The sequence below is a fragment of the Syngnathus scovelli genome, chromosome 9 (genome assembly GCF_024217435.2).
Source record: "Syngnathus scovelli strain Florida chromosome 9, RoL_Ssco_1.2, whole genome shotgun sequence".
Classification (NCBI taxonomy): domain Eukaryota; kingdom Metazoa; phylum Chordata; class Actinopteri; order Syngnathiformes; family Syngnathidae; genus Syngnathus; species Syngnathus scovelli.
In genome coordinates, this window is record NC_090855.1 from 5,409,319 (window position 1) to 5,421,674 (window position 12,356).

The 12,356-nt window shown below is 40.0% G+C and overlaps 2 protein-coding genes across 3 annotated transcripts in view; one reads left to right on the forward strand and one right to left on the reverse strand.

The window, feature by feature from the left end:
- The first annotated feature begins 1,560 nt into the window (after positions 1 to 1,560).
- Positions 1,561 to 7,767, forward strand: mrpl13 (mitochondrial ribosomal protein L13). Its single transcript, XM_049729959.2, has 7 exons — positions 1,561 to 1,720; positions 2,152 to 2,275; positions 2,601 to 2,694; positions 2,944 to 3,004; positions 3,199 to 3,285; positions 4,629 to 4,750; positions 7,460 to 7,767. Exons 1-7 carry the CDS (start codon positions 1,694 to 1,696, stop codon positions 7,482 to 7,484), a joined length of 540 nt encoding a protein of 179 aa, XP_049585916.1. The 5' UTR covers positions 1,561 to 1,693; the 3' UTR covers positions 7,485 to 7,767.
- Positions 7,768 to 7,825: 58 nt separating this feature from the next.
- col14a1a (collagen, type XIV, alpha 1a) overlaps positions 7,826 to 12,356 on the reverse strand; it is a 72,242-nt gene continuing 67,711 nt past the window's right edge. Inside the window, exons 47-48 of one of the 2 annotated variants that reach the window (XM_068651885.1) lie at positions 12,159 to 12,314; positions 7,826 to 9,622 (exon numbers count right to left, since the gene is read on the reverse strand). In XM_068651885.1, the coding sequence (XP_068507986.1) occupies positions 9,357 to 9,622; positions 12,159 to 12,314 (422 nt within the window). In that variant the 3' untranslated portion in view covers positions 7,826 to 9,356. Of the gene's footprint in view, positions 10,562 to 12,158; positions 12,315 to 12,356 lie in introns of both variants that reach the window. The other variant, XM_049729958.2, reaches the window with a different exon arrangement.

Sequence of the window (12,356 nt, forward strand, 5' to 3'; positions counted from 1 at the left end):
AATGTCAGATTTTTGTTTTCATGCCCAAAAAAATAAAAACAAGGAATAAAACACCAGACAAGTTTAAACAGGTTTTAATGTTTATTAAATTAATAATAATAATAGTAAAAGTACATTTCAAACCAGCAATCTAATGTGAAATTGCAGTAGATATATTGGATAACAATATTTAGGCGTATATATACATACACGTTGTTTAAAAACTACTATAAGTGTTGTAAAATCAAAATTACCCAAAGAGAAAACACGCTTAAAAGAAGTGGTGTTTCAGTGAGTGGTTCTTTTGTTCCTTGGCAAATCGTAAATCTACATTCTGGCTTACATAGTTCACGCCAGGAGGGAGACGCAACACGTTCACTGACTGATCCGTTGATGCACGGGAAGGAAGGAAGGCAGTTGACCCATTTACTCGTTCGCGAACGGGAAAGCCATGATTCCTTCCCTCACTGATCCGTTTTCGCGATGAACTGGAAATGCAAATCACTCACTCACTGTTTCGTTCACTCACAGATTCGTTCGTTGGTGAACGGGAAATGCAATTCACGACTCGTTCGTGAACGGGAAGTGACGTCATTTTCTTCTTTGTTTTGTTTTACGGCGAGGTGGCATCAGCTTCAATGGGCATTACCGACACCTACTGGTTGATGGCATATAAACTGACAAAAGAACGAATCACTCACTCACGAGCCAATTGTGGCTGGCAGGTTGTAATGGCCGACTGGTTAGTGACACGGGCTCTCGTACGGAAAGACGTTGGTTCTATCCCAGGTATGAGCACATTCTCAAATGTGCTTTTAGAATTGGAACTTCGCGTTGTATGCGGTCGCCTACTTCGATTTCACCCCGAAGTAGTGTGCGTGATCCATTTATTTGCTGCTTCTACTTGGGGGCGGGGCCACCTTATGTATTTACGCATAAATACTTGTTTGCATATGCATACAAAGCGAGGTTCTAAAAGCACATGCGCACACCCGGGATCGAACCAGAGCCTTTCCGTGTCAGCGCCCGTGTCACTAACCAATCGGCAATTTCGACCCGGTAACCCCCGGCCGTCTGTATTCTTTTGCACTAGTGATGTGCATTCCAAATCTTTTGAGTGAACCAATTCTAAAGATTCAGTTCACTTAAAAGAACTGGAATGCACATTACTACTTTGGGGTGCGTTCGAAAATTATACCGACTTCCGTGCACTACTCTGCGCGTTAGTGCGTATGGCGAGTGTGCTCCCTTTCCGAACGCATGAAATGTGTTCCGTCGGACCGCCGAGTGCGCGCTCCGGCACACCGTTTTTAGTGCATTATGAATTTCTAAATGGCAAAATCGAGCAGAATTTCCGAAAGGTCACAACAGTGCACTGAACGATCGGGGTGTATATCTGAACGCGCCTTGTGTGTTACATCAAAATAAACACGTAATGAAACAGCCATTTTGCTCAACGATGTCCACGTTTCAAAAAACGTCCCTGCATACTGAAGAGGCTTTCTACTGTAATTTTACCATACTAACTCTACCTAATTATTCTACAATCAAATAAACAAACGATCCAACCAACCCCAAAACATTATACAGAGTATCCATGAGGAACTTCATTAAACCACTGCGTTTCACACGAGTAAATATGCACAACGCGCCCTTGCTAACGTTGAGGGTCAACCTGTAAATGATACGAGAATGAGCTTGTAGTGTTAGCAAAATGTCAAGTTTCTCCAGATCTGCCCAGGTAGTGATTTTATACATTTTATCATCGTGTCATGCGTTCTGTTTTATTAGATTATAGAGTTATCTCGTTAGCTATCTTTGTTCCCTAAAGATAGCGCAAGTAGGAGACCCACGAGAAATGTGCTTGATCGGTTAGGTATAAACATCGGTCTGTCAAATTGTAGGATATGGCCATGTAGCAGCTCTGTATTTTAATTTACTGTAGATTTGTGTTGTTCCACGTGGTTTCATTTGGATGATTACTATTAATCACGCAATGAAATGTATTCAATATGTCACTATTCCAGCACAACTGCAGAAGAGCTAAACTGTAACATTCAGTTTGAGAAATTGGATAGAATTAAGTTTTTGAAACATGAAATTAATGCTACATAGTGTTCATTGTGATAACGTCATGTAATGTGATTTTGTGTGTTTGTTTTCTTTGTCAAGCAATGGGCCACCTTTGCTCGTTCGTGGTTTCTGATCGACGCCAGAATGCAGCCTCCTGGGAAAATAGCTGCCATGTGCTCTATTAGGCTACAAGGGAAACACAAACCGATTTACCATGCACTCAGTGAGTTATTACGTTACACAACACAACACACAGACCTTTGTGGTTTACTAACAAATTCTTAGGATTTTAAATTCAGTTTAAATTGCAAGAAGATTAAGAATAAGATGGAAAAAATATTGGACCCACTTCCATGGATATTCTCAATATAATTGTTATGAAAAGGAATAAAACAAACCCAATAGTTGGTTGTCAATATTTTTTGTAATTGATTTGTTGAACAAAATAGAAAATTATAGATTTAACAATTTATAGTTAATGTGTGTTATAGTGATATATCGTATCATATTGTTTGCTGAGCTTTGAATTGACTGTTCCCTGTGTGCAGGTGATTGCGGTGACCATGTCGTGGTAATAAACAGTAAACACATTGCCTTCTCTGGTAACAAATGGGAGCAGAAAGTCTACTCATCACACACTGGGTGAGCCGTTTTCTCTGTTCGCAGGCTGCCCCTGTCCCCATCAGCTGCAAGTAGTTCCACTTTATACTTTTTCCTGATATTTTTATTAGGTGTTGTGCCATGAGATTTGTCCAATAATACATTTGAGAGACACTGCTTTAGAAGAGTGTCACAGTGGTCTAACAGTTATAAGCAAAGACCAAACATGTTCTCTGCAGGCCATAAGGTCAAACATTCCTTACTTAATGTGTTTTCTTATATTTTTCAAAGTTACCCTGGGAGCTTCAAACAAGTCACTGCTGCTCAGCTTCATCTTAAAGACCCCAAAGCTGTAAGCACCACAAAGCCCTCAAAATACACACACCTTCCGTCTCTCCTCGTTTTTTCTTTATTAATTTTTTTGTCTAAATGAAAACAACAGATTAAAACAATTATATACTAAGTCAAATGTTTTTTTTTTGTTTTTTTTTTTGGCAAGACCCTTCTGTTGATTAAAGTAATTTGAAACATTTCTCCTGCCTCCAGATTGTGAAGTTAGCAATATACGGCAAGCTGCCCAGGAACCTGCACAGGCGTACCATGATGCAGCGTTTACATATCTTTCCTGAAGACGTACGTACACATCAGCACTCAACACACTTTTTTTTTGGAGAATTGATCAAATTGAAATAGGTCTATTCAGGTGATGATGAAAACATCTTCAAATGTTGTACTTTCTTGTTATGTTATGCGCAACAATGACACAAAGAATTACATGTCAACACTGAAAACAAAATAATCTGTGACAAAGTCATAGAATTAAGAGGATGGCATTTTAGTCACATAAATCATGTCAGCTTTGTTGTTTTCTTGTAGTATCCGCTTTCTCCAGCAGGTGGGGCCATACGACTTTGCCATGCTTTGCTTTAGTCTGCAGCTTTGATATGTTTAAGGACAGATGAGGAATCTGACTGGGACAAATTAAATTTTCATGGCAACCACTTTATGATGGTTAGGCAGTGCAACAGCATAATCACATTTTGTTATCAGAATACATCTTAAGTCACATTATGATAAAAGTCACCCCCAAGCCCCACTGCGTGGTACGAGTCTTTAATGAACCAGTCATTAAAGAAAAAAGAGCTTCCCTCTCGTGGGGTGTGTAGTGTCTATTTGATGCCATTTGTTACTGCCCTTAATGAATATTTATCTAGGATAGGTTGGAGTTTCGAAGTTTCAATCTAGGGTTAGGGTTTCAAATTAGGGTTTTGAAATAGGATTTTACATTAGGGTTAAGGTTTTTTGAAGTATGGTTTTACATTACATCAGGGTTTTGAAGTAGAGTTTCAAACTAGGGTCAGGGTTTCAAGCTAGGGTTAGGGTTTTAAAGTAGGGTTTCAAACTAGGGTTAGGGTTTCAAACTTGGGTCAGAGTTCCAAACTAGTGCCCCACCCCGTTCCGAAATCCCATCTGCTCCACTGCCTTGAGTCATTAATAAGTCGTTGGAGAGGCCTTGGAGAGTAATATCTCAAGGTCGTGCAAAGGTTTAAACAGCAGCGATAGCTCACTTGGCAAGGACCTGACTTGAGGGTGCGCATAAAAAGTGTCCTTATTGGCGTATAAGTCTGGGAATTAGGGTTGCTTATTGGAGACCTGCCAATTTGCTCCACAAGCACGAGTGACACGCTCTTGAGCAAGAACCACCAAGTGTAAATATGCTAACTCTCATAGCTGAGAAACAGAGATACTGTATTGTACAGCAAAAACAAGAGGGTGAGCTCTAAATTTTGCCTTCTACAGTAGTTTTTCGCATCGAGCAAAAAGATTTGAGTAGAATACTGCTGGATGCTCTGTTATAACCTATCGTGAGTGAGTCCAAAACTTATGCCCCAAAAAAACGGCGGTTCACTGTATGCATGCCTTCATTTATCAACATTTTCCTCGCCGCCTCTCACTTGGTCTCTGTCCATTGCTAGGCGCTGCCCGAAGACATCCGAGCCAACCTGACAGAGGAGCTACCTCAGCCCAGACAAATTCCCAGGAAGCTCAATGAGTACACGCAGGAGGAGATAGATGCCTTCCCCAGGCTCTGGACGCCGTATGTACCAATTCACGCACAAGAGATGAACGCTGCTACAGATATTGGCCCCGAACAGTGCCGTGTTTTGTATATTGGAAATGGTCAAGGACAACAAGGGCCATTTTACTTGATGCTTTCAAACTCTTGGCTGCTGTAGGAAAGCTCCAGATGGTTGAAAGTGCTGCAGCTGCTCATGTAATAAAGAAATGGAGCTAACTCAGGCTCTCCGGAGAGTCTTTAGTGGCAACGTAAAAAGCATAAACAGATAAATACAGTGTGCAGGAACAATCTGCCTCAAAAGTCAAACAAAATTTGGGTTGGCAAGCCAACATCATGCATGACACCATGATTTAGGTTTTTCTTTTTTTTGTGTGTGTGTTTGGAGGGCATCACAAACATAATAGTTTTGTCCAAATGAGAAACGCAAATTGTGATAACCACAGAATCAGAAAAGGAAGCAGCTGACATTATTGTGGCTATTCAGTACAATATGATCAATACAATCAATTAACATCTTAATCTGATTTCAACATCACAAGAATTTGATTATAGCAATCCCATAAAATGCCACAAGGGGCCAGTATCATCCCGCAAACACAGAGGGTCACTTCTCTTTGTAGGACAGTTAAGAGTGTTACTTAAGCAAAAATTTCTTGCATTTATTTATTCAATCTTTGTGGGTTCAGTTACATTCTGTGACTCCCTTCAGTTTCATTTGTGTTGTCTGGTGTGCGCCGGCTTTGATTTAAACGGACGTCACTTGTCATTTCGCAGGTCTTGTTCAGACAGCTACTGTGACAATCTTTGAATAGAAAAAGACTGAAAATGTCTCACCTAACCTACTTTTCTGTCGGAGGGACAGCAAAATTGTATTCATAGCTTGCCACAGGATTTCTGCAGAATCATGACAGTGACGCTCGAGTTTGAGTCATCATAGGAATAATCATATTGTCACCGCGTGGCCTCGCCACGTAGTTAACCGTCTCCCCGTCGGGTCATTGGCCACCCTAGTGCTTCATTAACTTAACTTTTTTTCCATCTCATCTCAGCATTCTACTGCTCCCTCTTAAGGTTGTTTAACACAGTAGCCTGAACTCAGTCACTCTCCAGGCTGATAGAAATAAAGGCTTGACACTCCCTGAACTTAAAAAGAGACTTATTATGCAATAATTTCAAACAGTTCAAAAGGACTCTGACATGATTCCATCAAAATATACAAAAGCGTGGTTGGGTGTCTATCACATGAAAATACAGAGTATTGCTTTCGTTACCATGATGACCAAGGATTCTTAGGGCATGCCACAAAGTGAGTATTGAATCACTGCTGCCAACCAGGTGATTTGTAGTTAGTGTCAAATCTAGTGACTATGGACCTGATTTTTTTTTTTTTTTCTAAAGATTTGTGTTTGTAAAAACTTTGGCAAACTTTGACCACCCAGGAAAACAGATGTGGAAGCTCATCTACTCACCGGGCACACCCACTGGTGCGTCTGGCAAATGGGCTAAATTGCTTCACAGTTCATTTTACACATCTGTGGGGAGTGTAGGCAAATAGATTAATTTAGCACGCACAATTTGATTTATTAAACCTGAGACGAATTGCAATAGCCAATATTGCGTCTTTAAATGGGGCATCTAAAAGGCGGAGTCAAAGCCAGCAGTACTGTGTGCAACTGTGGCTATAATTACTGTGGCAGAGGGAGGGACGTTGAGGGGAGAACAGATTTGTATGCTCGTGTATGGAAATGGCTGGAAGTACCAAAATTATCACAACATCTGTTTGGCAATGCGATTTTGGAGACTCGGAATGATCAAAGGGCTGACTTAGAACCAGTCACAAGAAGGAGTCATGCTACGTTAACAGTATGAATTGTGACTGTCTTTACCATCTCAAGTTGTCATTTTAAACTGAACATTTAGACGCTATTTGAAATTCAAAACGAGTAAAATATTGTAATTAATGAACGTGTACTTCTTTGGACTTGATAAAGTCCTGAGGAAGAAATTGGCAATTTGAGTCTCATGTTGAAAAACTTTGACAACTACTGAACCATAAATAGTTATTTCAACACATTTCGTTTCTGGTCAATGTTTGCATGCTGAGCTTGAGCTGTGAGAGAGGGATTAGTGCATTATGTGCAAGCTCCGTCCCCGTTTGGCCTCTGCTTAGTGTCGGCAATCACCGTTTGTGTGCGTGCGAGTCGTAATAAATGAAATTGACCTAGTATTGTTTACTGGTCCGGTGTTCAGCCAATCAGTGTCGCTGCGGTGCGGTCGTCAAGGTCAAGTTAAAAGTGTTTTGTTCAAGAGAGCGGCTTTTGCCTTGTTAATATTCACTCTGTCTTTTTGTGGGGTTGGGGTCGCAGAGGGCGATTTTAATCATTGCCCTTTATGAACACAGTTAATATTCTCTCAGGGACTTGGAGTAGACACACACACACACAGACACACAATCACACAAAAACTCAGACAGAAAATAAACAACAAACAGAACTATAGTCAAAAGAACTGCCTTGAAACCAAAACGCCTCGTGGTAATATCAGACTCAGGTCTGAAATGAAATATGAGCAACAGACCAAAAAGATGACGCTGAGCTTTGTGTCATTTTGAAAGTACAAAAACAAACATGGATAAAATCAATGTGACTTGTCATTCATCACCTTCCTATTTGTGGTACGTGCCTGCTTTAATGTGAAACTTGTTTTTGTCTTCTCCCTACTCCGCAGACCTGAAGACTTCAAGATGCCATAAGAAGACAAAGACGGGACGCAATAACGCAAAAGCATCATGGACTGACGTGATCGCCATCTTCGCAGTTCTAATTCTCACCATGTTGTGTTTAAGAGCTGCACTTGTCTTACCGACTTTGACTCCCACGCAAACGTTGTTGACGTTCTCATTAAAAAAATTACAATTAGAGATGAGGAAGCGCTATTAATGCTACTGTTTTTCTTTCTGTCAACGTGTTCACTTTTTGATTTGACTTTTGTTGTAAAATAGAATTTGAGACATTCTAATCGAGTGTTTGTTTTTTTTTTTTAAATATAGTTTGACCATTTTCTTTGGAACATTCCCAAACAATAGAAGCATCATTTGTTGTCTTATGACAGATTTATTGGTTATAAAAGCAAACAAAATAAATACATTCATGCAATGACACATTTCTTGTTCAGTTAAGAAAACAGAAAAGATGCCTGTCGCCTCACTGCTCAAGTTTTGTGCTTGTGGTGAATCCCAAATAGTTTTATTTTGACTGCAAACTGAATCCAGTTAAGGAGTCAAGACCAGACACAGCATGAGAACAATAACAAAAAAGTAAACAACAGCAACAACACTTGTCTAATTTTGTCATTTTAGTGTTTTGTATTATTGTTTGATGCTCAATTGAGGCAAATCAACTAATTTAATATTTTTTTTCTAATCTATGACTTTTGTGACTTATCAAAGAAGCTATCAACCGATTTATGATCTTGTTTTTGAATGACGGTCCTTGCTATCAAGGTCAATTGTGACCATTGAGATTTCTTTCTCTGGAACCCAGCAGCTCACAAGTATTGTGCTGAGACAAACACCACAAAAGTTTATGACAACACAAACACGGAGTAGCAATAATAGAATTTAACGCAATGAGTACTGTATGTATTCCACAGTGTTCAGGTAACTTGGGGAGGGGATCGATGTATTCAGCTGAAGGGACGTAAACAACACTGTACAGAAAAAAATCATTTCAGATGAAGGCGGTGTTCACACGTCCACTATGAGGGTCTGCGGTTTACGATACTACTGACGTAAGAACATTTCAAATGCTAAGTGCTACAGAAAATTGATGGAAGGACTACGGGCTGTCTGCACTGAGTTGATTTTTTATTTTTTTTTGATGTTGATTATTTGAGACATCATTTTAATACTATTCTGTCTCACCGCACTTGAGTTCACTTGCAAGCAGACCAATATCATCTTGCATGTTCACATGAACCATGCACGCAGAGCAATCAATCGCACCAAGGTATTTTTTCACCCCAACTAAGTGTGAACATAGCCGAAATGATGAACACACTGAAACAGATCACCAGGTGATGTTTAGTCAACGTAAACAGCTGCCTGTACAAGTGGTAACACCTCATGATTTTTGAATACGAGATGTTTGTGAAGATGAGCGGGTGCCTATGGAAAGCTGTTTGAGCATTTATTCTAAATCCATTTTAAGGTTCGCTTATGCACTTGTTAGACAATTCAGCTCACTCGTGGAACAACTGTTAGTTGAAATCTTTTCCTAGAGATGGGGGTCGTCAGAGAGCCGCCACCACATAACTCCGCCCCTGGCTCATGTTAAAAATGGCGTGCTAATGTGCACAAATGTCAGATTAGTGCAAAGCTGTAATGGGAAAATCCACAATGTCTTTTGTAGTGAAGACAAAGGAGGAATTGAATAAATGCTGAAATGGCTTCCCATAGCTCATCTCACGATTACAAACAAAACAAAGATCAGGCACTTTTTGCAATATTATACAAGAGTCCACAGAGATATTTACAGACTTTCAACAGTTTGAGAAAACCACTCAGAGAGGGAATGGAAAGGGGTGGGGACTTCTTGCTGCAGCTTATTTTGTGTATGCGGAGAACTCAAGCACTTGAGGTGAGTGCTTCCTCCTTGATGACAACGTCGCGGGTCAACCTCCTGACCACGCCGGGTGACCGCACTTCCACATCTTCTGAGTGGGAGGGGTGAGAACGGTAACCATAGCGATAGGGATGAGGGGCGTAATAAGGGTCCTCTTCATCCTCCTCTTCCTCATCTTCCTCATCATTATGGGCTCCTGCTGAAGGGTTGTAGGCCTGGTTGTAGGCTTGATTGTAGGGCTGGTAGCCACCATTAGGAAAAGTTTGGACTGTGAGAGGGTAACGGGAACATTGGCGGTCAGTTGTGGCACACACTTGGCAAAAATAACTCCATAGGGGAGTCCAAGGAGCAGAATTAGAGCTGCCTGGAGGGCGTTAAGGAAAAACTAATCCCGCCACCAGAATTGCAGTCCCTTCTTTGTTGTCGCTGACTGTCGGTTAGTTGGGGGCTCCAGCCAGCAGGCAATCCCGGACAAAACAGAAATGACACACCCCCTAATAACAGGTTTGTCTATTGCAAGGAGACCGTTGAAGTCAATCATTTAATGAATGAGATTGTTTTTGAAATATTGATTTGTTGTTGCCTGGGGGCCCAAGGGGGGAGTCAAAAACTGTTTCTCCACCACCATCTTGAGAAGAGAAGCTTTGAAGAAATGTAAGGAGCATGCAGAGGTTGAATTCTCATCTCCCGGGTGAAGTTAGAAATGGTGACAACACCAGGCCTAATTTCGATGGGGGTTGTGCCCATTTTTAAGCAGGCAAACTGAATAAAACAGCCAACAAGTAAGAAGTCACTTGCAAGTGGTCTTGAAAGACGAGATTAGCGCTGAAGAGATTTGAAGAGGCTGCGGCACCGAAGCATTGTGTGCGCATAATAACAGTATTATGGTCTGTTTTTGGTAAACTATAATCCACAGTTGCCTCAGAGATTGTCAAAATATGGCGCCGGAACAGCAAAGCAAAGGCTGAATTAGACTTTTTTCCCCTTTTCTTTCTTCTTCTTTTTTTAAATCCACAATGTGCAAATATGAAGCGGTTCTGGAAAAAAAAAATGCTCCTGCAGGAAGGAAGTTTTAAATGCTTGCAACTCTCCATTGCAAAGGAGGATGGATATCTTGAGGAAGTCTCTGAATCTACAGGATGCAGAGGAAGGACAGGAGGAGAGCTGGAGAGCGCTCCTCAGTAATCATTCCCATAGTCCCGTTGAACTTTGTTGTGGAGGAGGAAAAGGAGCAAAGGGAAGAAGGAAAGGAGATGTTACCTCACGTTACAAAAGCACCCAAAGACACCAGATGGTTCAAACTCTCAAACTGCACAGACACAGGTTGCAGAGTTCTAACAGTGGAAATGATTAGTGTTGAACTGGGAGAAAACACTAGAGGAACCGAATAAATACAATGTAAAGACTGTCCGACTTTGGCAGGATGAAAATAAAAAAAAATAAAATAAAAATAAAAATATATACTATATATATATTTTAAAAATCTAATTAATTTTAACTAATTTAATAAATTAAATTAATCTTCTATCCAATTTAATTTAAATTAAATATATCTTTTATCATATATATATATAAATATATATAAAAGATAAAAAATTCTAATTACTTTTCTCAACTTCTGCATGTGTATATTATTTGATTATATATGAGCATAACTATTTATATATTTATATGAAAATAGTTATGCTTTGAAAAAAGGTTGTTTGAAAGTCTTCAAGCTGAAGCTACATTTTAGTCAAACTATAGTCAATACAAATGAAATCAGACATGCAAAGGACAAACAAATGCTGGGGTTTATTACGCAAGGATGTAACATTTCACCCGCAAACGATTCACTACAGACGAGGCCTTTCAAAGTTATAACATAAAAGTGGCGCCTGAATAACTTTCAGGAATTTGAATGTGACTTGATGGATAAAAGTCTCACCGTCAGCCACTTTTAGAAGACGATCAGGATGATACAAGTGTCTGAAGCTGTTAGAGGTGTGATGACTTTGCTGTGAAGCAGCTCTAGCAGACATGCAGCTGCCTCATCACTATCAATATTCAAATCTGCCTTTTATCTGTTTTAGGGTTTGTTTACCAAACCACACACTCAAGACGGTTGTCAAGTATATAAACTTGTCAACGCAACAATTCTAAAAGCCAGATTAGCGTGCATTGTCTGAGAGGTTTATGAGAACAATAACAGTGTGAACCCGCTCCCGCTGTCTACATTGCCTTTCATATTTTTTTTTTTTAACTAAATGAACAGCTGCTTTCTATCCCTCAAAATGGGTGGAAATAGGAGGTTGAAATATCTGCATGAATTATTAAGTAGAACATGTGACTTGTCTGACTGAATAAATATCATTTTCAATTATGTTGGCAGTTGCAAGAATGATGGATGTGTCAATATAAAAATAATAAGTTCCTGGCATATAAAGATTCTTAAGGTTAAATGAAATTCTCTAAATTATTTTTTTTTAGGTTAAAAAAAATACAATTTCAGCTAGGGTGTTATTTTTTCATTAGCCCATAAGTATTTTTTGTTTGGTTTTGTTTTAGTGCAAGTAAATAAAAGAGGCGAACTATTATGTATGCAGAGAAGCTTTTTTGTTGTGCCAACTTAACAAAACGAGTATTGCTTAGATAAAGTAAAGAGCGTTTTAAATCAAGGAGCTGAATCAGTACTTTTTGCCATTTTTTTTTTTAAACAGGTGTAGAATCTGCATTTCTATGATGAAACCTTGTGGTTTTACTCTTGCGCTTTCTCATTGTCCGTCCTTTTTGTAAGTACTTTCCTGGTGTGCTCGTGTGCTTACCTCCAACATTGTACCCCAAACAAGAGTTCTGGTCGCAGTAACCTGGCGATCCAACTGGTCCGGGGGTACCCGGATTGCCCGGCCTCCCTGGAGCCCCCGGGCTCCCAGGTCGCCCGACGGGGCCCTGACTTCCTGTGCGCCCCTCACCTGGTGACCCTGAAGAGAAAATCAAAGCAGGTAAGAAAGAGTTGGCAAAAA